This window comes from Melospiza melodia, unplaced genomic scaffold, assembly GCF_035770615.1.
Source record: "Melospiza melodia melodia isolate bMelMel2 unplaced genomic scaffold, bMelMel2.pri scaffold_62, whole genome shotgun sequence".
NCBI lineage: Eukaryota > Metazoa > Chordata > Aves > Passeriformes > Passerellidae > Melospiza > Melospiza melodia.
This window is the reverse complement of record NW_026948801.1, coordinates 1,625,362-1,650,600: the sequence shown is the minus strand read 5'-3', so window position 1 is coordinate 1,650,600 and position 25,239 is coordinate 1,625,362. Positions and strand designations below refer to the sequence as shown.

Below are 25,239 nucleotides of genomic sequence, written 5' to 3'. Positions count from 1 at the left end.
ACCATGGCCTCAGCCTTCTCCAAGGGCACGGCCCATCCACGCCACAGCTGCTCCCAAGCACTTCCCCATCCACACTGGACCACCTGGAACGCTTCCTCTGGAAAAACAAACAACACATTATTGAAAAGAGATTAGAGACAAAAAGAGAAAACAAGAAAAACAGTAAAAACTCCCATCTCTGTCAGGGCCTTGAGGAAGGCCAAACCCCCACATGATAGGGAAAAACCCATCCATGGGTGAGGGAAGCCCACACTTTCTCTCTTCCCCCCCTGCACTGCCCCCTAAAATCGCGGTGACCCCAAAGCAAACAAGGGCAGTGGAGAAGCCCAAGCCCTTCCTTGCCTGTACAGCAAAGCAGCCCCTGCACAAGTTCTGGAGTCCCACCTCTGCTCCCACCATGGGGCTTTGTTTGTGTCGGGCTGGCTGCCCCAGCCCCAGCCCGGGGCATGGTGGGTGCTGGGGGCTGTTGGCAGGGCCAGGAGCCCACTCCCATTTCGTACCCACCCCAGGCCATGCCCCAGCCCTGCCAAAAGCAGCTGGGCAGCCACTGAAGAATGAGCTGCATCTGCCCCAGCAAAGGGGAAGCCTTTGGTTCCCAGCCAGGCTGGGCAATGCCCAAATCTGAGAACATCCCCCTGCATGTGGACTCATCTGCAAATTCACTGTGGAGCCTGGCTTTGAAGAAGGTGCCAGAATCAAAGTCCATCATCTTCAGCTGGCCAGGCTGAGGAAGAGCTTGTCATCCTTGGTGTCATCCTCACTCTCTCCAACAGCAGCAGCCCCACCTGGTACAGCTTCTCCAGGGGCTCCTTCTCCTTCCCTGGGGGCAGATCAGGCTCTCAGGGCTCTGCCCAGGGCCCCAGCTGTCAGGGAACCAGAACAAGCAAAACCAGCTGGGATGGCGCCCACCAGTGCTGGGCAGAGCAGCTCAGGTCCAGCACAAGGTCTGTGTGTTCCCATCCCATGAGCCCGATGCAGTGGCACAGGCAACACAAAAAGGGCTGGGTTCCTTTGCTTCTGATTGCCAAGGCATGTGTGGAGCTGGAACTTACCAGGGCCCTGGATCAAAGTGTGCCTGTGGCTCTCTCCCTTCTTCTAGGGCAGATGAATATCCTTCATCCAAGGATGACAGAACAGCTCTTCTAATGAGGGCCTTTCCAAGTCCAGCATGGATAAACACTGCCTGATCAGATCTTGGCACTCTGGGAAGAGAAACCAGAAACCACCAGTTAGTTGGAGAAGGCTCCTATTGGCTTTGCCCCACCATTCCCATGCCCAGGCCATGCTGGATGTGCTCAAAGCTCGGCCTGAACTTTCCCATCAACTCCCTGTTTTGGAGGAGAGCAGGACATGTGCCACCTCCTCAGCAGCTGCCAGTGCAGGATGCCCACAAGCCCGCTGCTGTCTCCCAGCACTGGAATTCCCCACAAGCCCAGAGATGAGGATCCACCTTGAGAGAGCCGTTGTGGCAGCGAGAGCTGATGGTCCAGGCTGATGTTCTGGCCCCTCCTGAAAGGGTGCTCCCCGCAGACCATCTGGTGCAGCAGGATGCCCAGGGACCAGATGGTAGCTGGCTTGCCATAGTACCGGCCAAAGTGGGTCCATTCCGGGGGGCTGTATGACCGTGTTCCTATGGAATACAGATGGAGTTCATCAGGGGGATGCTGCTGCTCCCAGAGCCTGGCCCCAGCATCCCTGGGCATGTGGGGGCTGCCTCAGTGGCACACAGGGTGAGCACTGCCCTCTCACCAGCACCTGGGACTTGTGTACAGACTTGGGGTTGGAAAAGAAGCCACTGGTGTTTCAAGGGGGCAGTGGAAGCCCTGGCAAGTCCTGACCATAACAAGGAAGAACCCACCCAGTGCTGGGAAAAACCATGCTCTCATCCTCCCTGCCTGCATTGCCCCAAAAAACATTATGAACCCCAACAGACCAGGTGAGTGGAGCAGTCCAAGCCCTTTCTCACCTGCACACCAAACCGGCTGGGCACCGGTTCCAGTCCCCCCTCTCTGCTACTCCCACCCATGGGTGTTTTTGTTGGGCTGGCTGCCCCAGCACCAGTTCTGGGCAGAGTGGGGGGCAAAGGCTGCCAGCAGGGCTGGAAGATGGCTACCCACTCAGCCCTGAGTTTCAAAAGAAACTCAGCTGAAGACTCAGTGCCATGAAAGGCCACAAAAGAGAGAATCCCTGCTGCCACAGCCAGCTTGGGCTGGGAGATGTTGGGTCATGAGATGCTGGGCCCAGGAGCCCTGTGTGGGCTCACCTGCAAAGTGAGTGTAGGCTGTGTCTTGCAGGTAGGTGCCACAGCCAAAGTCAATTACTTTGGCCTGCCCAGTGTCCAGGTCAACCAGGATGTTCCCTGGTTTGATGTCGCGGTGCAGGACCCCACAGCTGGTGCAGTGCCGCACGGCCTCCAGCACCTGGCGGAACAGCTCCCGCGCCTCCTCCTCGGGCAGGAACCGCCGTGCCCGAATGAAACGATGCAGGTCCTGACACCGCTTTGGCCGCTCCAGCACCATCAAGATGTCCTTGGGGAGCTCAAGCCACTCCAGCAGCTGGACCACACCAGGGAAGCCAGTGGACACCTTGGCCAGCAGCACGATCTCCAGGGGTGCGCTGGTGCCGTCGGGCTGCGGGAGGAGCACGATGCCATCAGTGGGGCTGATGCCGTGTTGGGGCTCGTGAAACCCTCAGCCAGCCAGGGATGCTCTGTGCCCTGCGCTGGCCCCACGCCCGCTCTCCCTCGGGGTGTCCTGGCGGCTCCCACCCTGCCGGGCCTCGGCTCATCCCCGGCCGGCAGCCCCGGCTGCTGGCCCCGCTCACTCACCAGCTCGCCCCAGTGCAGGACGCGGTTGCGTGGCACCCTTTTGATGGCCACCTGCAAGTCAAGGGGAGCAGCGGGCTCAGCTCGCAGCCTGCCCTGCCCAGCCCCATCCTCTGCCCTTCTCCTCCTCCTCCTCCTCCTCCTCCGCCCACTCCTCCTTGTCCACCGCTCACCGGGGCGCCGTCCGAGAGCCGCGTGGCCGCGAAGACGCTGCCGAAGCCGCCGCGCCCCAGCAGCGAACCCAGCCTGTACTGCTCCTTCAGGCCCTGCTGCGTCTTCCCTGCGGGCGGGACGCGGCTGTCAGCGCTCGGCCCGGGGCCAGCCACGGCCCCCGAGCGCCCCTCACCCGCCCCGGGCCGGCCATGCCCAGGCGTTCGCTCTTCGGAACGCGGCACGGGAGGTTCGGTGCCGGCGGCCGCGCTGCCGAGAGGCGGAGCTCGGGCCGGGGAAACCGCAGTGGAGGCGGCGGGAGCGGCTGCGCCGCGTGTGTCCTCCGCGGGCCCCGGGAGGAGCCGGGGCCGGAGTCGGGGCCGGGGCCGGGGCCGGGGCCGGGGTCGGGGCCGGGGCCGGGGCCGGGGCCGGGGCTGGGGTCGGGACTGGAGCCTGCGTCGGGTCCGGGGCTGGGCTCGGGCCAGGCGGAGCCGAAGGGCGGCGATGCCGCCCCCGCCCCAGGCACTGATGCCCGCCCAACAGCGCCACCGCCAGTACTGCCAGAGCCGGGCGGAGGCGAGACCGCGGCGGGACGGCCGGGGCCGGGCACGGGGCAGCCCCGCCTGGGGGCGGGGCCGGGCCGAGGGCATGGCCCAGCCCGGCAGGGGAGAGGGAGGCGGGGAGAGGAGAGGGACGCCGGGCAAGGGACCCTGAGAGAAGGGTGCCCGACAGCGGGAAAGGGAGAGAGGAGAAAGAAAGAGAAAGAGTGTTGGAGAATATCTGCTTTTGCTGCCGCCGCTGCCGCTGCCGCCGCTGCCGCTGCTGCAACTGAAGCACCGGGGCCGTTCGTCCCCGTGTCCGTTCCCCGCTCGCCCCACGAGCCCCACGTTCGAGCCCCGCGCGCCCCGGGGACAGCCCCTCCGTCTGCCCAAACACGGGAACTTTGCAGCGCTGAGCCCAGATGCAGAGCCTTGACTCCTGCACACTGGCACAGCGATCCCCTCGCTTGCTGCTGGGCATTGTCCTTGCTGAGGGTCAAACACTGTCGGGCCACCTTCCCTTGGTGTAGGATTCCTACCTGACCCAAGCACCACACTTACATCTCCAGTGTTGCTTTCCAGTAAAAACAGGGGAAGGAAAACTCTGTGTGGCTCATGGTATTTTACAGTGTCTAAAAATCCCTAAGTCACCAATCTTAGAGGTGAGGTGCATCTGGAATTACTGGGATGGAGAAGTAGTGCAACATGGAAAAGGGGAGCATAGAAATTAACAGAGGAAAACATCTTGGATTGTTTCCTTCATTTTCATTTCACTTCTGGAATGCTGTTTCAGTTTTCCAGGAATTCTCTCCTGTCTGCTCTTCCCAAGAATCTCTCATGGAGAACAAGGTCAAGCTTCTGTCACAAGATTTGCCACCAGGAAATTATGTCACTGGTGAAATTTTCATGATGACTGTGCTGGTTTAGGGCAAATTTTGGGAGGAAATCTCCAAAAGGGGTCCATCTAGAAAGAAGTTCAAGAAGCCCCTCCCCCTACTAGTTCAGGAAAAGACTTTCCTGGAGAAAAGTGAAAAAAACCCCAGTTTATTTAACAAGTAAAGTATTCACAAGCATGAAAAATGAATAGCATTAAATAAAACCTCGGACAGTGCTGAAGAGATGGCAAATTCAGAAAGCCCTTTTCGTGTGTTCTAGTTGGCTCACTCAGTCTCTTCTAAGTCCCTCTGGCGCTGGAATGCAGCGTCCCAGAGCTCGGGGGGGGCCACAGGTGTGAGCTGCTGCCGGTGTTTGTCTGGGTTTTCAGTCCAGAGCAGGTTTAAACAGTTCCAAGAAAAAGGAAAGTCACCGTCCAAGGAACTTCTCTTCCTAAGCTAGCTAAAACCACATTGCTAGACCTGGGCTGTGAAGGCATTGGGAAATTTCCAAATCTAGGTACTGGCGATCCCAGAAAACGCCAGATCTGGATGGTGCTGGAGCCAGAACCTGCAGATTTACAAATTTTGGCTTTCTGTGCCAGCAAATCGCTGGACTTGGGCTGTGCCAGCACCAGGAAGTTTTCAGATCTGGGCGCTGGTGCTGCCAGCAAACACCAGATCTGGGTGGTGTCATTGCCAGCGACAGAAATCTGCCAGATTTGGGCTCTGCTGGCACCAGGAAATTTCCAAATCTGGGTTCTGGTTACATGACATGCAAGATGTGGGTGGTGCCAGACCCAGTAGCAGGAAGCTGCCACAGGTTTTGGATTTCTGTGCCAGCAAATTGCTGCACTTGGGCTGTGCCGGAATAGGGAAATTTCCAGATCTGGGCACTGGCAGTGCCAGCAAACAGCCCATTTCAGGCTCCAGGAAGGACTGGATCTGGATGCCTTCCTTTTTTCTTTCCTTCTTTCCTTCCTTCTTTCCTGGGGTCCTGCTGCCAGCAAACTCCAGATTGGGCGGTGCTGGCAAGGGGAAATTGCCAGGTTTTAGCTTTCTTTGCCAGCAAATTGCTGGACATGGGTGGTGCCAGAAGAGGGAAATTGCCAGATGTGGGCACTGGCAGTGCCAGCGCACAACAGATCTGGGTGAGGGATGAGCCGGCACTGAGAAATTTCCTGATGCTAATTTTCTGTGCCAGCAAATTGCTGGAATTGTGCTGTGTAGGCATCTGAAAAATTCCCGATCTGGGTACTGGCGGTGTCAGCAAACACGAGATCGGGTTGCTGTAGGTACCAGGTATTTGCTTGGTTTTGGCTTTCTTTGCCAGCAAATTGCTGCACTTGGGCTGTGCCAGAATACAGAAATACCAAGATGTGGGAACTGGCAGTACCAGCAAACACCACATTTCAGGAAGGACTGGATCTGGACCCGTTCCCTCCCTGCCTGCCTCCCTCAACAAGGTGCCAGAGCGGCTGGAGAGCAGCCAGGCAGAAAGGGAACTGCAGGGACTGATGGACAGCAGGCTGGGCATGAGCCAGCAGTGTGCCCAGGTGGGCAAGAAGGCCAATGGCTCCTGGCCTGGCTAAGGAATGGTGTGGCCAGCAGGAGCAGGGCAGGGATTCTTCCCCTGTGATCGACACTACTTGGGCAGCACATCGAGTGCTGTTTGCAGTTCTGGGCCCCCCAATTCAGGAAGGACACGGAGAGGCTGGAGCGTGTCCAGAGAAGGGCAACAAGGCTGGGCAGGGGTCTGCAGCACAAGTCCTGTGAGGAGCAGCTGAGGGAGCTGGGATTGTTTATCCTGGAGGAGGCTCAGGGGAGACAAGGCAGTGTCAGGGCACAGGCTGGACTTGATGATCTCCATGGCCTGTTCCACCCTTGCTGATTCTGGGATTCTCTGAAAGCACCCTTGGAGCAGTTGCAAGAGGAGCCCTGGGCCTCCTCTTCAGCAGCTCCAGCAGCCCAGGTCCCTCAGCTTCTCCTGCCAGCCCCAAAGCCCATCCTGTCAGTCCTGCAGAGCCTCTGCAGCTCCTCCTCACTGCCCAGCACAGGGAGCCCCAGAGCCAGACACAGCAGCCCAGATGTGCCCCCCTGGCCTGGGGTGCCTCTGGCAAGGGAGCAGCACCAGGCACTGCAGGAGCCTGCAGACAATTGATCTGAAGGCCAAAGCTCCTTAGCTCCTTCTGAAAGAGCAGGAACAGTTCCTCATTGCAGTGTGCTGGAATGCTGGGCACCACAGCTCCAGGTGAGGACTGGACACAAGTTTGCTCCCACTGAGTGCTGTGATGGGTTCTGCAGGAACTCTGGGCTCCTGTGCTTGCCAGGCACAATGAGGAGAGAAGGAGCCAAGTGCACTGATGTGGGAAATGGATTTGTAGAAAGTTTTTAGAGCCTAATAGAAGGCCCACAAAGTATGAATCTGTATATAAATCTTGAAACAAAAATACTAACTTAAAAATTTCCATGGAATAGGACAGATATTGTTGAGAGAGAAATGGAGCTAGATAAAAGTTTCAAAAAATGGCCTTGCAAATAAGACTTTGGAAAAACAGATCTATGAAAGATGCATTGTAGTGGGACCCACGAGGGGTAGTTTCAAATAATTGGCTTTAAGGCATCTACAACATGGCATGGCAAAAAGGCTGATGGACCAAGAAACACTTATAATGTATTATAATTAGGAAGTAGTTGGCTTTTGATTGTGATGGCGTGAATTAGAACATCTGTATTGTCTCACCCTTCTCATGAGACTGAAAATGGAATAAAAGTTTTTAAAACACCTCTCAGTGTCCCCATCTCCAGGTCAAGAAAAGAGTATTATCCAACACACTGACACACCTTTGCCTCGAGCATAACCCAGCCTGGACCAAACACACTGAAAGGTTTCCCCTTTGGCCCATGTCTCGAAACATCAGGTCTGCTGTTTGATAACTCAGGTTGGTTTGGTGCCAAGGAGTTCCCTCAGAAATACTGGGTTTGTCTTCCTCTGTGCCTTCCCCTCAGCAGCCTTGGGGATGCTCCTGTGTGACACCATCTCTCTCACACAGTTCAGACAACTTCAAACAGGATATTGTGCAATAAGTCGTCTCCTCTAAAGTGTTCCAACAATCCCTTTCCGGCAATAGGAAATTATTCCTAATAGATGAAAGTGGAAAACCCCCAACAGTTTATTAACAAACAGAATCCCCCCATGACAGGCATTACAAGAAGGCGCCGGGGTCTCTCTCGGAAGAACAGGAGCTGTCACGGAGCAGTTCCAGCAGCTGATGGAAGCTCGGGGGCTCGTCCGGCGTCGGCTTTCTCCCGTGGCAGAGCTCCATGGAGCGGGCAGGGCAGTGAAGCAGCTGGGCTGGAGCCCCTCGCTGCCTTTTCTCCCCGGCGTGGCTCAGCTCACAGACTCTCGGGCTGGGAGCGGGGCCGCTCCGCTCCTGCCGGCACCGTGTCCCTGGGCTTGGACAAACAGTTTCCTGCCAGGAGAGCCCTGCACACCGCTCCACAGATCTTTCATACAGGCCCAAACCAACTCCAAACACTCTGTCTGCAGCAGCTTTTCACAAAGGGCTGCAGCAATCCAGGACAGCTGCAAGTGAGTGTCGGAAGGCTCTTGTCTTGTTCCTGACAGCAGAATTCTTGATGATCTTGTGCAATTTTCTTCAGATGTAACATGAGAGCTGAGGTTTTTTTGTTAAAATATTCAATGATGAGTAACAAGCCTTGGGAGCATGAGGTACAGGACTGACATGCGAAAGCATGAGCATATCCTCCAAAGTGGCCAGTTTAATTGTCCATTTTATTACTCTTGAATTTACTCCACACTAATAAGGAAAACCAAGCTCTGCTTGGAGGCAAAACAGGCATGGGATACACTATGGTCCCTCGCAGTCTCACCAGGCTGGCAGTGACACAGCAGGCAGTCTGCTTCATTGTGAACCACTACAGAGCTGCATCCCAATCTGGTTTAAGTGGCGTGGTATTATTAAGAGCTCCTTTTCTGCATGAGATACAAAAAGGAGATTCCAAATTATCTTCATGCAAGCATGCAGTAAAGAACTGCTCCTGCTGTCCTAAGAGAGCATTTGCTTTGGCAATTACACTCTTCCCATTCATCTTTTGATGCAGACACCTCAGGTTTTCTCCTACACCCTTGCAAGGCTGGTAGTTGCTGTTTCCCATTTCCTGTTCTTCCCTAGAGATGGTGCAGTGGCTGCTTTGAAACAAAAAGCCCTGAGATCTGGACAGCTTGAAGGAGCATGAAATGCTAACTAAGTGCTCATATTGGTAATACCCAGGTCTGACCTTCCCAGTGCTCTGCAGCAGCAGCAGCAGGACCATGCATCATTCCTGTTGGTGGATGTTCATGTTTCTGATGTGCAAGAGCAATGACTTTGAGGAGGGACAAAAATGCCCCTCTTCAAACAGTGGGTGTGCAAGGAGATGTGAAGTTTCACAGCCTTTTCTAGGATATTTGAGAAAGATTTAAGAGAATATTGTGGCATAGGGTAGGTCCCTAAATTTGTCTCCAGAGGAATCCCCAAAGGGCACATTCACTCTGCTGCTGATGGCAACCCCATAAGCTCATGGACCAGTTTCCCCTGCAACGTGCCACCCTGCCTGGGCTTTACTAGGCCGGGACTAGACCCAGAGCTAATCAAACACATGCAGCCAGGTGACATTGTGTAACATCAGAAGCTGGCAACCATGAGGACTTTGCTGCCAAAAGGTTTCAGTTTGCACTGGGCCCAGAAGTGTTTTTCCCTAAGGCAAAGCAAATTGAAATGTGAAGTTTAAAAGCTTCACATGACTATGAAAGGAAATTGCAGAATAATTTCTGGAAGGGCAGCATTGTCAATGATCATGCAGCCTACCAAGAGCTGGAGCTGAATCCAGAATTGCTTCTTCCAGCTGTGCAGGAATTGATTCCACTGGCAAGCACTGGTCCATGGGAAAAAATGATCCCCTAGCTCTGGGCTGAATGGCACCCAGGCTGCAGTGCAGATTGGAGGAACCCTTGTCACTTGTTATTGGCCTCCCAGTGCACTCATCCTTCTGCAAACAAGGGGCAAACAACACAGCTGCACTGCTGTTCTGGGTAAATATACATACAGGTGATGTATATTTGCCAAAGCAGTGCATCATTTCCCAGTGAAATCCATGACCTCTTCTTACCTATGGAATTGTGATTGAAGACACCTGTGAGCCAGATCTGTGGGAGATTGCAAAGGAGCAAAGCTTTGGGATTTGGGCACACTTCTCTTGGTTTCTTTGCTCAGGCCTTTGGTGAGCACAGAACACACCTAGGTAGAAAACCTTTGACTAGACAGGATCTTTTGGATCCATTGTCCCTCAAACAGGTCAACAGGTGACTCTGTTGTAATGCCAAGTAACAAAGAGCAGCACAAATGACACAAAGAAAACATGGCCAAAGAGGAAGAGGAGAGGCCCAATGAGGAAAGGATGTGGTGAGACACTGGCACACTGAGTGAGCTGCACTCCCATAATCTCTAGGCTGGCAGGTCCTGGTCTCACATTCTCCTCTTGGTTTTTTCAATTTTGTTTATTTATTTACTTTTTTTTCATCATCAAAATGAAATATATAGAATTAAAAACAGGTAATCAAAACTTAAAGACAGAATCAAAACACATTAATTCAAAACTACATCTAAAGATCAGAACATATGTACATCTGTAACTATCAAGCCTAACGCATCAATCCTATTCTTCAAACACTCTCCATACAGGCGGCAGCTTCTTCCTGAGCTTGGAGGAAAGAGAGCTCTTCTGGATGGGAGGCGAGGACTTTGTGGGTGAGAGAACATTGGAAGTGTCCCAAGGAAACTTCTCGGTAAGACGGTAACTAGTCAGATCTGCAAAGCGGAGACACAAAGTTAAACAGAAGCCACCATGCAAACCTAAAGCATCTGAAGCTCCATATTTCATGGGACACATTTCCTGGAAATGTCCAAACAGGTGCACAGGGAAACATGCTCCTGCTGGCAGACACTTGAGGCAGGCCAGGGCAAACCCTGAGCCACTTGCCCAGAGCTGGCACAGGCACAGCCTGGCCTCTGGGCTGCCCTGGGACAGCAGGGAGCCCAGAGCCCTGTGCTCCCCAGGAATGGCTCAGCTGCACATGCACCCTCCTGCTTCTCTGCCTGCCCCACAGCTCAGCAGCCCCACAGCTCCAGGGGCACTGGCAGCAGCACAGCTCATTGCAGGGGCACGTGCAGGGCACAGCTGTTCCCTGGCAATGTGCACAGCCTCTCTGGGCTGCCACAAGACCCTTCCTGCCAGCAGAGATTGGCCTAGCTCCACCCTCACCTCTGTGTGAGGCTGAGCCATGACTGCCCTTCATCTTGTCCTCCATCTGGAGTTGCTTCAGGGCCCCCATGCCATGAGTAGGAAGGGCAATGGAGAGAGCAGGGGCAGATGCACACCACAGAGACCTGCAGCAGGATTGAGGCTCTTTTCACCCATGTATCCCCAAATCTGCAGAACTTTGGAAAACAACAAATGCAGGGAAAACACGTGGTGGGCTATGAAGTTGCAGAATATCCAGCAATGCAGCCTATTTCTTCTGTGGGGCTTGGCAATGGATCCATCTGAATGTTTTACCCTATTGGAAAGCTGAGGAAAGGGTGGCAGGCAGTTTAGCCAGGCTGTCCTGTTCTAGAGAGTGTCTCTTGGGAACTATCAGGCCCAGCACCAACATTTAAGGCAGCATTTGCTTCAACTGTCCCATGGCAGTCAGCCTGTGAAGGTGCCTGTAAAGTGATTCATCATCTCAAGGCTAACATGAAACATCACTTTGAATAGAAAGTAGAGCTCTAAGGCCAGGACAGTCATATAAGACTCCTTTGGCAGGAGTGTGTGCTGTGTAGGCTGTGCCACACCCAGCAGATTGTCCCCCATGTGCTCCATGCCCCAGCAAGGACCCTCCTCATTTCTCAAGTTAATGGCATCATGAGGAGATGTGGTTTTCCCAGGGCCTCTGTGGTTAGCACTGTGAAATACCAAACACTGCTCACAGCTGCAATTGCAATTGTCCCTCTGCCCACAAAAGCACAAGGCTCCATCCTTGGCTTTTGCAGGCACTTTCCCTTCCCCATCAGTCACCACATCTAGGAAAATCTGAGAGACTGGGAGAACTCCAGGGAGCAGCAGGAAGCTGAGTCAGAGAAGCTTTAGTTTGGGTATCAGGAAAAAGGGTTTTTCACCCAGAGGGTGGCTGGGCACTGGAACAGGCTCCCCAGGGCAGTGGTCACAGCACCAAGCCTGACAGGGTTGAAGGAGCATTTGGACAACAATCTCAGGCACTTGGTGTGACCCTTGGGCTGTTCTGGGCAAGGCCAGGAGCTGGACTCGATGGTCCTGATGGGCCCCTTCCAACTCCCCATATTCTACACTTCTGTGATTCTGAGAACTAATGGGCTGCAGGAGGGCAGAAATAGGTGACAAGAGGAAAGAAGTGAGGTTGGTTGGAGAATCAAGTCAGTGAGTTCACAGAAGATGCAGGATACAGGACCCTTCCCTCCCAGCATTCCCATTCTCTGTCTCATCCCTTCTCCCTCCCACACACACAAAGGTGAAGAACATTACTAAAAGAAGAAGAACCTACTTGGCTCCCATGTCCATGAGAGCAGTCATTGCTCGTGCAGGAGTCACATTCTCCACCATGATCCCCAGGCTCTGACTGGCTGCTTTCTGAACAAATTCTGGGGAGTTGGACACCATCTGGAGAAGGACCCGAGCAACCTCATCCACCTCAGAGTCCATGTCCTTCTTCAAGGTCACAGAGAGCTCTCCCAGAGTGACAATGGCAGAGCAGGACACCTTGGAACGGAGGTTGGTCACCTGGGGAAGCCATGAGGGGAAACATAAGAATCACCTTGAAAAGAAAACCAGTTGCCTTCAACAGAAGTCCCAGGAAATGACAACACATCCCACTGTCCAGAGGAGCATACAAGGACAGGAAGAGCAGGAGAGCACAAGCACAGAAAGGCACTTACTGTGGCACCAATTTCTGGCTTCAGACCTGCTTACTGCAGGCGTAAATAAAAATTTCATTAAGTGTTCTACTTAACCCTTCTTAAATGTCCAGAGCTTCGATTTTAGGCCCTTTTACTAGAAAATAAATAAAGAGCTGCTTTCAAATCATGAAGGCAAAAGTCATAAAGATAAAAGAGTCAGGTGCTCCTGTTCCAAAAAGCAACACCAACAGCTGAAACACTCAGCCAGGAAACAGAAAACACAGGCTCAGGTTCTACAGAATAATTCGGAGTGTTGAATTATAGCTTGGGCAGAGACTGGGACTCTGGCAAATAACATCATTAGTTTCTCAGTTTCTGCATTTGCGCATTGCATTATAAAGGCTCCACACTCAAAGATGAGTGTCAGATACCCGACCTGCCAGTAAATACAGCTGCATGTACCCACACATCCTACAGAGAGCTGACAGACATTAGAAATATCAGGTCTAACCAGGAATGAAGGCAGACCCTGAGCACACATGGAGATGAACAAGCACATACCTACCCTACACACTGTGTATGAAGTATGGGGGACAATTCAGAACAATGTTCTCACCTCACTGGCAACTGCCAAGCACACCTCACCAAGTCTACAAAGCAGGACCTGTGAATGGGACCCAGCCAGGTGTCTGATGGTGAAGAGTCCCTCCTCCTTCAGCTCCCTGAAAGGCAGAAGATTGATTTTTCTCTCCACCAAGGCAGCACCCTCTGAAATGACCAGGCTGGCAGCTCAGTTGAACAATGAGAGGTGCTTTACAAGGAGTGCTTAATGAAATCATGGAACGCATTGCCCCAGGATGCTGTGGCTGTCAAAAGCATTCACAAACCCAAGAGGCAAAGAGAGGGGTTTTAGAGTGGCCATTTAAGAAGACAGCCTTTCTGAAATCTCTGGCACATGAGGCTCCTCTGTCACTGCTTCCTAGAAGCTGTGAGACCGGGCCATGCTGCTGTTTGTTGTCACCTCCCTGTACCTGTCCCTGAGACACAGTGCCACCGGGCTGTTATTGGGGCAATTTCCTTCTTTGCCAGTCCCAGCAGGCATTCAGCAGGGAGAGTCTGCACTGCCACTCTGGAGCTGAGTTTCCACTCTAGGATCTCGGGCTCTCTGTCACCCCCTCCACTCCCTCTCACACATTCCCCAAAAAAGCAGCAGGATGTCTGCTGGGACCCCCTCAGCCTGCAGGAAGGCCAAGTGGGTCCTGGCCTTTCCTGACCCACAGCACAGCTTTCTTTCATCCCAGCATGGAAATATAAAAACTGTATTATCACATCACACAGAGGGCCAGGAGCTTTTTATTTTGGCCCCAAGTGTCCACAGGGCATTGGGGAAGAGAAGAAAAAGAGTGTTTTGCAGCAAGCAACCCAGCTACTCAGGCAGGATGGTAGAAAAAGTGTCTGGGAGCTGCTTTTTAAGAATTTGGTGGTTCTGCTGAAGCTTCTGACAGAGCTGATGGGCAGATCCCAGAGCTATGGAGAGTTCCTGGGAAGTCCTTGGATATGCCTACGAATGCTCTCCCAGCCACGAACTGCCATCTGTGTCCTGTCCATATGTTACTGCCTTGACTGTTGAGTGTCTGAGGTGCCTCTTGAGCCTGCTATGGACCTCCTTCACCAAGGAATGGATTGTGATACAACATCCCTTTCTGCTTATGTTTGGGCACTGACAGAGCCTGGAGCACTCTGCCTCGAGCTTGGGCTCTGGCCAAGCAAGATTGCCAATGAGAGCAGCTCAAGGTCCTCAGCTCTTCCCTGCTGCTGGGACAGACAGACATGGCCATGGGGACAGAATGGAGCTGCCCCATCTGCCAGGGCACTAAGAAGGATGTGAATTTTTCTCTGCCCTGTCACCACCAGTTCTGCCTGGGCTGCATCCTGCAGTGGGCAAAGAGAAATCCAGCGTGCCCACTCTGCAGAAGAATGATAGAAGCTGTCATGTTTTCTGAGTAGGATGAACAGGACTACATACAATTTGCCATCAGCTCCCCCAAACAATTGCTAGAGTCCAGCAGGGAGAGAGCCTGGCCACCTTGCTGAAAGCAGCCCCCCAGACCCTGTGATGGCTGCTCCATCTTCCCCACAGGGAGCACTGTCCCCAGCTGAGCAGGGGCTGCAGGACCAGAGTCTGTGGATGGCCTCCTGCCCAAGGAGTGGGCCGAATTTTTCAAATAACAGTGTCATCTACTGGACCAAAGGTGGCCCTGGCTGCAGCAGAAGCTGGAGGGAATATGCCAGCGCCAGAGATGGCTGGTTAAGGAATTCATAGAGCAGCATCCTGCACACCCTCTCTGCCTATGGTCAAGTTGCCAAAACCTTGGTGCCAGTACTGCAGCTTCTCCTCTCTAGCAGTCTGAATTGCTGCTAGCATAGTCCAGGGTAAAGAAGCAAAAAGGACCTTTGCATAATCTCCACAGATGTTTTATTCAGCTGTGCAGGGAGATGTTCAGCTCCCAGCACCCACACACAGAGGGTCTCACTTTGTCTCCACAGGGGCCTGGGGGCTGACCCTGATCTCGGGGCAGTACAAAGATAAGGGGGCCAATCAGGGAATAGGGAAGGTGTGGCTAAGGAACAAAGGAACAGACACAGGAACAGGGGAAGGAGCCAATGGGGTCTAACAGCTTTTTGAGGGGAGCTTTGTGTCTCCCTACGCGAGGGAATGCCCCCCCAGGGTCTCCACAATTCCTCCTGTTTTGTATTATTAGGAAAGCTTCTCTGAAGGATCAACTGAATCAACACAAAATGACAAAAACCATCAAAAGCGCTCATAGGACAATTGTTCAAAATTCAAACAATTCTGAGTTCCCAACGTGCCAACAGATTTCTTGGAGTGTCTTAGATCTGGCAGGAGGGATGCAGGGTTTTCTTAGCACAGTTTATCAGGAAACTGAGTCACACATACTGAACCTCTGGTCCATGGCTCCTCACTGCCATCGTGCAGCAAGGATGCCCAGAGGCTGCTGTGCTCTGGGCCTGTCAGGGATGAACACAGCGGCTCTGTGGCCAGTGCCAGCTCCAGCAGCTCACAAGAGGAGACTCCTTCCAGAAGCTCTGCTGGCTCCAGTGTGGCAGACCAGCAGAGCCCACTGGAAGCCCCCCTCCATTGCAGCCACCCCCAGCTGTGCCCATCATCACTGCAGAGCAGGAGCTGCCCCAGAGGAGCCGCGGCAGGAGCTCGTGGCAGTGGCAGGTCCCTGTGCCCCGGGCAGAGCCACAGAACCTCTGCTCCTGGCTGGGACAGGGGCTGCTCACCCTGGTGTCCCACCAAGAGGAGGGATCCTGGGCCCCAAACTCTGCCCAGCCCTGCCAAAGGCCACCCCACCAGCAGTGCCAGCAAGGTTCCTGCAGCCTTTCAGCCAAATCAGAGGAAAGAAATGTCTCTGTAGCTGACACAGCCTCTGCACACAGCTTTCTCCCCCTTCTCCTGGTGCCTTTCCCTGACTCCAGCAAGAGCTGCAGGAAATGCTGTGTGAGCCATGATGATGGAAGAGCTACTGATAAAAACACTGGGGTGATGCTTTCAGAGGAGTCATGAATGGAAGACTGACCAACCTTCCAGCCAATGGTATGCCAAAAGATTCCATTCTTTAAATAATTGCCTGCAATAAATTAGTAAAAAGAAAGTTACGGAAACAAAATAAATCTCCCACAGCTGCTGGCTTTCCTCAGACTCCATGGTCTATGTATTGCTAGACTTACTTCATTTAGGCAGAATATTAACTGCCCTGACTTGTTGGAGACTGACCACAAGGTCTCATCTGTGGTGGGCAGTCACTAAAATTAGCTCAGCAGAGGCATCTTCAGCTGTCCAAGTGTAGCAGAAATACATATTCTCTGCTTCATGGCTGTGTGGCAGCAGCTGCTGGTGTGGATTTGTCAGCGTTGCTTCGTGGATTACTCCTGGGAAGGAATTGTGTGCACAGGCACAGTATGATGGCTTCGATCTCCTCTAATTACTCCAATGGGATGATGGCCAGAACTTTTAGGCAAAAAGCATCATGACAGAATAATTTACAATATTCTCCAAACTACTCCTGTGGTTTGGATTTTCTTACTGATTAGGTTCAGTGTCTGGCCTCAAGAAATCAGTCCAGAAAGAACAGGCAAACCTCAGCTTGCAAGTTAGAGTGCAAGTTTTTAATCTGATGGTTTTGCAGCATGTACAAACAACTCTTCAACATATTTGCAAATAAATCTCTTAGTTCTTGCTATACCTATCCAGAACCTGACTCTCTCCTCGTTTTATTTTGATTTGAGAACCAAGCATTATTTTTTTTTCTGGACAAGAAAGTATGAACCAGCTGCAAATACAGACTACAAGTGTGCATCTATACTGCATGAACTGAGCTGTAGCTTGGAATTAAAGGCAAGAAGGGATGCTATGGTAAATGTGAACATTTAGTGCTGACATAGGTGCCCTCTGCAATGCTCCACCAACCCATGGTTCACATTGCTACAAACTCTCATCCTGGTGTTACAAAGAGTGTTGAAGAGCTGACTGTAAGTAAAAAGATAGCCAGAATGTTAATTTTTGTTAATATGGCAAACAATGACTATCTAATAATTCAGAGCTCATGGAAGTGAGTATTCAGATTTCCACTTAGTATGTGCTGGCAGCTTTAATTTGAAATCAACAGGTTTATCCAAATCAAGTTATCCATAGGAATTAATTTGCTCTATGATCTACCTAAAAATGGCTCATTGTCTGAAAAGTTTAGTAGAAATTTGCAAAGTCAACAGTCCACAGATTTTCATTTCTTGTTTAGTGGCTATTCTGCAGGAAAGCTTTTACAGACTAATCAGTTTGGATGTAATTAAAATGCCAGTACATTTCATCCAGCCATTTTGGTATTAGAACAAAACCATATGACTGCACAGCCTTTTAAAAAGTATTTTAAAATAAATTTTCAAATCAACAGTCTGAGTAGGACTCAGAATAAAAACTCTACCAAACTTCAACTGCATTGGAAGATTCCCTTGTCACCCTGTGAATCAACTCTACATTTAGAAGATTAAAAGTCCCCATTATGGTGGTTTTGGTATGGTTAGGAGTTGGGGAAGGGTCTTCTTCCTTCTCAGCTCCATGCTGCAGTGCCTTTGGGATGTGGCATGCTGGCCGTTGTTTGTGCAGCCCTGGTATTTCTCCCTGAGGCAGAAAGTGCAATTGCATTTCCAGCCCAGAGCCCGTGAGGAGTGGGGCGTGCAGAGCTGTGCCAGACCCAGGCCAGCAGCTGTGCCGCCAGAGGGTTTTGGTTCCTGCCCAGGGCAGCTGGTGCATCTCTGCCATGAGTGCCTCCCCTTGCCAGGTGCCCATAGACAGCAGGTGCAGGGTTCTGCACGGGGCATGGAGCAGGGTGGGGATGTCTGCTGGCAACAGAGTGCAGCGGAGAGCAAACAGTCCAGGATGGTCCTGCAGTGTGTGACAGAGAACTCCTGACACAGCTGGTGACGGAGCCAGTGAGGGAAGGCACTGCTGGGCCTGCTGTTTGTGAGGAGAGAAGGGCTGCTGGGTGACAGGAGGGTTGGAGGCGGCCTTGGGCTCGGGGATCACAAAATGCTTGTGTTTGATTCCCAGAGAAGGAACGAGAGATGTTGGGGAAGTGTTGACCTGCAACAAATTGTGAATGTGTTAATCTTTAACAGGCAGTGCTTGATCGTACCTTCCCTCACAGCAGTGGTTAATGTGTGCAAGTGGATGTCTTAGCCTTGAGAATAAAGACAGTGGGCCTGCTGAGGAGGTAGCTGCAATGCATTCAAGCAGAAGAAGGCTCTTAACCATGGAAGGAGAATTTGAGGAATGGGATGTTCACCCCATGACCACCAGAGACCCTCAAGAGACCCCTACTCTAAATGTCAGTTATTTTGGGGAAGTGATTTAAACATGTCAAACACTTTGTGAGAATGTTTAGCCTGTGAGTTTGAGCAAAGGAATTAATAAAAGTAATGAAAGTAATGTCTTAGTTCCATGGATACTAACCCGTGGGTGTGCATGTTTCAGGGAAGTGATTCCTCACGCACCCTGCACTGAAATAAAGTAATGCCTCTTTTCTCACACTGAGCTGGCCGTGTGGATTGGGCCCTGCTCGGTAACTTTCATTTTGGTCATTTCTATTGAAGCATAAAGAATGGTTGAAATGAAATCTTTTCCAGCTGTTTCCCTTTGGTTTACCTGTTTGAGGGTTAAAATTCAGTGCTGCAGGTGCTGGGTGTGTGCAGAGCAGTGCAGCCCCAGAAACCCCTTGGCTTGCCCACAGGTTGTCATGCCTTGTGGCCAGGTGTGCCCAGCTGTGGCAGGAGAAGGAGCCCGCAGCGCAGTGGGCACCGTGCCCTGCCCAGCCGGGGCTCTCTGGCACAGAGCAGCAGCAGCGCCAGCACCGTTCAACCCGCTCCCTCCTTGGCATCCCCTGGCACACAGAAGCCTCTGGAAATCAGCACCGCCAGTGGCGTTCCCAGCTGGGAGCAGCTGCTGCTGGCGGGCAGATGCTGCCAGTTCGACTGCTGCCAAAGGGGAAGAAAGGCAGAGATGTACCCGCACCGGAGCCCTGGGCATGTCCAATAAAGGTGCAAATATGTGGGGAGATTTGTTAGGAAACATTTCAGCTGTGATGCCAACAGTGGCTTCTCTCATGGTTCTGTGTGTTCCAGACGAGTAATGCAATGGTTGGCTCTGACAATTAAGAAGTAGATGTTATGTGGATGTTCAAATGTGTAGTGATGGTATTGTAATATATCCTCCCATAGTCCTCTTTCCAGTCCCCCTTGTAACAGCCTGGGTAGTCAGGGCATTTGGGGAGGGCTGGCTTGTGACCAGCAGGCAGGGTGTAACAATGCCTGACCTCCAGTCAGGATGCAAGAAAGTAATCTCCACCAATGGACAGCAGAGAAAGTGTTGACTGGCAAAACTTTTGGAGGGGCTAAGGGTATAAAAGGCAGAGCGTCCTTTTTGTAGATGAACACATGGCTGCTCGTCACAGAGACTCCCAATGCTGCAACTTTTACTTTGTTAAGGTTTACTAAGCCTTTAAAATTTTAAAAGTGAGAGTCATTTCTCACATGTGCAATGATGTGGGCCATTTTCTTGGTCTGGTTTCCTTTGCTTGTTTCCCATCTGAGTGCTCAGCTGGGGTACAGGCTGTAGGTGCTTGGGGCACTCCTGGAGTTCCTCTTGGATCCCTGAGGTTTGGCCCATGGGGGGGATTTTTACTGCTTTGTGACAGAGAAGAACTTCCCTGGCTCTTTTGTGTTTGCTGTAGGGAAGGTTGGTTATTGCTTTGCATCAACTCACAGACCAACACAGAGCTGTTCCTTTGTGATGTCAGGGCATGGTTGCCACCTCGTCATAGTGACATCAAAAGGTTGCCTTGGTGCACAGAAGGCCTGAGTGTCAGAGCAGCCCCAGGCCTTGCTCAGATCAGGAGAACCTTCCTGGTCAAAGCATCTGTCAGTAGGCAGCTGCCCACTGACAAGAGGCTTGTTTTTTTAGCTTTTAGAAAAATTGCAGAAATGCCAATATTTAACCATCTGGCCACTGCAGCTTTTGCTGCATATGGCATTACTTATTCCATTTATTATTTTACGGATTTCGCACGTAAGTAGAGGCTTCCTTCTGCTTAGGTTAGGGTGTATCCTAACCTGGCTTTTGTATGTCTTCCTGCTCTTTCTTGGTGGCTGAGTTTCTGATTTTGAAACAGAAAGAGCTTTAGGATGCCAGTGGTTTGGTAAAGCTCCTGTCAAGAGGTTCAGCTAAAAGGGGGTGTCTGTAGCCACAGGGGCAGCATTTGCAGGGGAACCTGCAGGGCTTCCGTTCCCTCCACGGGAGAGTCTGGGGCAGCAGAGTCTGTCATTTCCTCAGGTTGCTGGGACAAGCAAGACACATTTGAAAATGTAGACTGTCAGACCTTCTTTAAGGCCTTCCAAATACTCTGCAGTTGTTCCCAGAATTCAGAGAAAGCTTCTTTCTTTTTAAATTTTGTCATGAAAGGATTTGACTAACTTGACCTTTTACTGAGTGCTAAAATAGTTGTTCCCTTTGAAAGGAAGTGCTGCTGTGCTTTTCCACAATAGAACTGCACGACCTGCAGGGGGATTATGGGGAAGCTTTTCTGGGCAACTGTTTGCTGCAAGTTAATCAGAATTAGTGCATGACACTGAGTGATAAATATAAGAGTACCTGAAGGAGAAAATTTCAGAAGCTGTTTTATGTCTTTGGTAGAACAGGAGCATTGAGTGTTAAAGAAAAACACTTTGCATTTTCTTGATCATATTTGTATTCATTTCCTGGCTAAACTGGCTGCAGTGTAGGCACAAGCAAGAAGATTGTCCTGATCCCTTGCTAGCTGTGTGAATGAAATGTGTCTGCTGGAGGGATGTTATAAAACGGGAAATCATCTCTGTTTGGGTTGACTTGTTCTGTGGGATTCAGCAGCCCAGGCAGTTTTATGAGAGCATCTGGTTCATTTTCTCTTCCCACTACAGGTCACCTGAAGCGTGTATTCAGCAGTGCTGAAGATCCTGAGGTGAGTGAGAAAGGAACATTTCATGTTCCTGGTGTTTAAGAATAGTAGAGGAAGATGTGAGCTTGGCCAGTAGCAATAGACTGTACAGGGCGAGCTAGGAAGGCCAAAAGAAAATCCATATTCATGCCTGGAACAAAAATAGTAACGGCAGAGATAGATATTTTTAAATTTCCTTCTCAGCGTTTGAAGAACTAAAAACCTAGTTTTGAAAAGAGAACGATGCTTGCTGACAGCAGATAGGGAAAATTTAATTAAGAGCAATTTCCTGTACAGTTGAATTAGATCATTTTAATTTAAACAGAGGGACTTAGAATCCTATTCCTATCAAACTTTATGATATCTACTTGGAACATGAGGTGGTAGAAAAGAAAGGCCATCTTGCAATGGTGCCTGCTGTATCTGAAGTGCAATGGGCACCTTTGTGGCTGGGGAGCTGCGTGGGCCCAAAGGACGCAGGGCTGACGGCCGTGAGCAGCTGAACATGAGGCAGCGTGGGGCCAGGGGGCCAAGAAGGCCAAGGGCACGGTGGCTGTGCCAGCAGCAGTGGGGCAGCAGGAGCAGGGCAGGGAGCGTGTCCTGTGCTGGGCAGCGCTGCGGCCACAGCTGGAGTGCTGTGTGCAGCTGTGGGCCCTGGGAAGCAGAAAGTCATGGAGGGGCTGCAGCGTGGGCACAGAGGGACAGGGGAGCTGGGCAAGGGGTGCAGCACAAGGCCAGGGAGGAGGTGCTGAGGGAGCTTTAGCCTGGACAATGGGGGCTCATGAGGGACCTTCAGGCAGACTTCCATAGATCCCTGCCTTGGATCCATAGAGCCAATGCTCAGCACGAGGGCTGTTTCCCTGCCAAACATCCCTTCACTGCATCCAAGTGCTTTAGACACTGGAGTGGGTAACACTTTCATATTTTGTTTGTTTATTTGTTTGTTTGTTTGCTAGAAGGAGAAGCCTTGTGTAATTTCTCCTTCTCCAGGGAGCTTTTTCTCAGTCTTTTCTGCCCTTTTCCAGCACTGGCAGTTTCAGGTTAACAGCCCCCAAGGAATCAGTGTGTGTTGTGTTTGGGAATTGAGCAGGAAATCAATGCCCTTGCATTCCAGCTGGTGCTCAGAGATTAGAGGAGCTGGGAGGGGCTGGGCTGCATTTCTGATTCCAGCCACTTTAGCACCATCCTGGGGAAAGCAGAAAGGCCAAGCCCTGAGCCCAGCCTGGGCCAGCAGGGCCTGTCCCTCACGAGTGGCTTGGGGCTGTTTGTGGGGCAGGGGGATGTGAGGGGCAGCAAGGACGAATGTCATAAAACTATGTGACACTCCAGATCCTTATGGAACCAAGGGACCAGTGGGACACAGTGGGAAGTTGTGGAACCAAGGGGATCATTGTGGCACTGTTGGGGCCCGTGGAACCAAGGGGCCAGTGTGACACTGTGGGGCCTATTGGGAACAAGAGACCATTGTGAGCCTACAAGGCTGGAACACCCCAGAACACTGAAATGCTGGGGGTAACCAAAGGTTCCTTGACTTGTGTTAGGTGCACAGGAGAAACACCAACCAGATATTGTCAACATGGGCAGATGCAAAGAATATTCTTGGTAGGAAGGGACCCACAAGAATCATCAAGTCCACCTCTTTAGTGAATGGCCCACACAGGGATTGAACCCACCGCCTCAGTGATACGAGCACCATGCAAAAACCAGCTGAGCTAAGATGTCCAAATGACACAAAATTTTACTGGCAAAATATCGACAGTCAAGGAACTTGGGCAAAGGGTTTATTACAACATCCACTTCAACATAAAACTCTTATCAAAGCATTAACTTCATTAACTTAGCCCATTTAACCTAAAGACTTTCAACCCTTAAGATGTTTAGTTACCCAAAATGTTCCAGGTAAGTAGGATTAGAAGGAGAACAAATAGAGAACATCAGAAAGACAGAAGATCCATAGAAAGACACACACATAGGTACCAACCACTCAGATTCCAGCTACACCAACAGAAGAACCCCAGGAGAAACTGGGATGCAGGCCAGGGGCTGGCCTCGTGCTCTGGCTTTTAACCCCGCGGACCTTCATGGGCCTGCCCCTGGGGTGGGACTGCCAGTTGCTTGTCCAATCAGATTAAGGGTAGGCCCCAGCTGGTAGTATGTGATTGATTGACAGCTCAGCCAATCAAAGTGGTGTTGGCACAGCATCTGCTATGTGACTGACAGCTCTGCCAGGTCAGGGCTGTGGGTGGGTTCTGTCCCACCACAAACCAAGGCCTGACCCAGCCCTGGCCCCACATGGGTGTTCCGAGCATCCCAAGGTGTCTCGGAACATTGATCTCATCTAGCCTCTGACAGCGACCACCGTGGCACTACGGAACCTCATGGGTCAGTTGTGACAATGCAGGTCCAAGGACACCACGGTGACACTACAGAACCTCAAAGAATCAAGGGTACTGTTGTGCAACTCAAGGGGCCCTGTGGAAGGAAGGGTCAATAATGAAACTGTGGGACCAATATATAAAAGGAACCATTGTGACACAGCGGGGCTACATGGAGACAATGGACCCTTGTGACTCTGTTGGGGCTCATGAAACAAAGACGCCATTGTGACATTGTGAGACCTCAAGGAATAATGAGACCATTGCTACAGTATGGGGCTCCATGAAATCAAAGGAACATGGAACAAGTCTGCCTGGTTTGGCCTCCTGGAGGCTGTCTGGCAGGTCCCACTGAATTTGACATGTCAAGGGCCACTTCCCATCTGACTGCGAAGCACTGGGGCTCTGTGCTTTCCTTCCTGTGGGAAAGAACTGCCTTTCTTGTCTAGGCGCCTTCACCAAAATCGGGATTCCATGTCTAAAATTCTCTATATCCAAGGGATACTCCCGGACAAAATCTGCCCATACAGTCAAACCTGGCTAGACTTGGCCTCTGGTGATTGCCTCTCATCTGCCCCTGCGCCACTGGGGCTCACTTGTTTCCTTCCTATGGAGATTGTTGTGACACTGTGGAGGATTGTGGAACCAATGGGCCATGGTGACACTGCAGGCCCTTGTGGACCCTGTTCCACTGTAGGAACTCGTGGAACCAAGGGGAACATTTTGATCCTGCAGGGTACCATGGATCCAGGGGGCCACTGTGACACTGTGGGGCCTTGTGGAACCAAGGGCATAATTGTGGCTCTGTTGAGCTGCATGGTCCCAAGGGGCCAGTGTGAAGCCGTGAGGCTTTGTGGAACCAAAAGACAATTGTAGCATTTTAGGGCCTCATGGAGTCAAAGGGCCATTGTGATCCCGCAGGGCACCATGGATCCATGGAGACCATTGTGGCATTCCAAGGCCCCATGAAATCATGGAAACCACTGTGACCCTGCAGGGCCTCATGGAAGGAAGGGGCCATTGTGACACTTTGGGAACTTGTGGAACCAAGGGAATCATTGTTGCAATACTGGGCCCCAATGGAACCAAGGGGCCATTGGACACAGCGAGCCTTCATGGAACCAATAGACCATTAAGATACTGGTCACTATATTGTTGCTTCGCCTTTATCTCAGGTGTTTGAATCCCAACTCTTGTACTGTGCTTGACTTCTCCATGTTAATTGTTTTTCACCCTGTTACTAAAGTTCTTTTTGGGCAACTCCATTGATCCTGCTTGTAGGATCATTGGGGGCTAAGACGGTTGGGAAGGACAGAGACAAGAGATATCTGAAGCCAGGTCTTGGAACTTGTGGTTTATTGCAAAGGGTGTGGGTGCAGGGGCCTTGTTTGAAGCTGCCAGCCACAGCTCGGAGCAGGCCCGAAAGAGGAGATCGAAAGAGACACCCAAAATGGATGCCCAAAAGAGGAGGGGAGTTCCCATTACAATACAATAAATCTTCTTCTGTGCTGCATATTCTAATTTTCACTAACCAATCTAGTACAAGATACAAATCTTATAGCATTTATATACAGTCTATAAGAATGGTTACATTACCATACTGTGCTACATTTTAAACCCTAAAAACTACTCTTTGGACTCCTTCTGCCAAGCTAGTAGGGTCTGCTCTGACCCTTGGATCTGTCTGCAAGCAGAGGGTATTGTTTCATCAAAGGAAGATTACTTTCAGCTGGCCATACCATTGTTTTCCAGTTGTTCAGTAACTAAGGCTTGGTGTCTCAAAGCTTGATTTCATTTTAATCTCACTTATAGTTTCCATACACTCAAAATCTTTTGCCAGGCAATCATATTTATAAGGCTTTCCTGTCTCATCTTCCCCAGCATCTGCTTCTTTTCATTTTCACCACCCTTGCCCTGAAGCTGGGGAACCAGAAAGGTTTCTCACAGCCACCCTCAT

The 25,239-nt window shown here is 51.4% G+C and overlaps 1 protein-coding gene across 1 annotated transcript; it reads right to left on the bottom strand.

The window, feature by feature from the left end:
* Positions 1 to 25: 25 nt before the first annotated feature.
* On the bottom strand, positions 26 to 25,239 carry LOC134413950 (serine/threonine-protein kinase pim-1-like). Its single transcript, XM_063147965.1, has 7 exons — positions 25,228 to 25,239; positions 2,998 to 3,099; positions 2,828 to 2,878; positions 2,264 to 2,630; positions 1,451 to 1,630; positions 1,053 to 1,202; positions 26 to 863 (listed from the first exon to the last, which is right to left on the bottom strand). The coding sequence occupies exons 1-6, from the start codon at positions 25,237 to 25,239 to the stop codon at positions 1,096 to 1,098; spliced, it is 819 nt and encodes a 272-aa protein (XP_063004035.1). The 3' UTR covers positions 26 to 863; positions 1,053 to 1,095.

Bases quoted from the DNA above. Each gene is read 5' to 3' on its own strand.
- LOC134413950 (XM_063147965.1), bottom strand. The intron at 2,879-2,997 runs GTGAGCGGTGGA...CTTGACTTGCAG, and splicing joins GGCTCTCGGACGGCGCCCCG to GTGGCCATCAAAAGGGTGCC. The intron at 1,203-1,450 runs GTGGATCCTCAT...TTCTCTTCCCAG, and splicing joins GCCACAACGGCTCTCTCAAG to AGTGCCAAGATCTGATCAGG.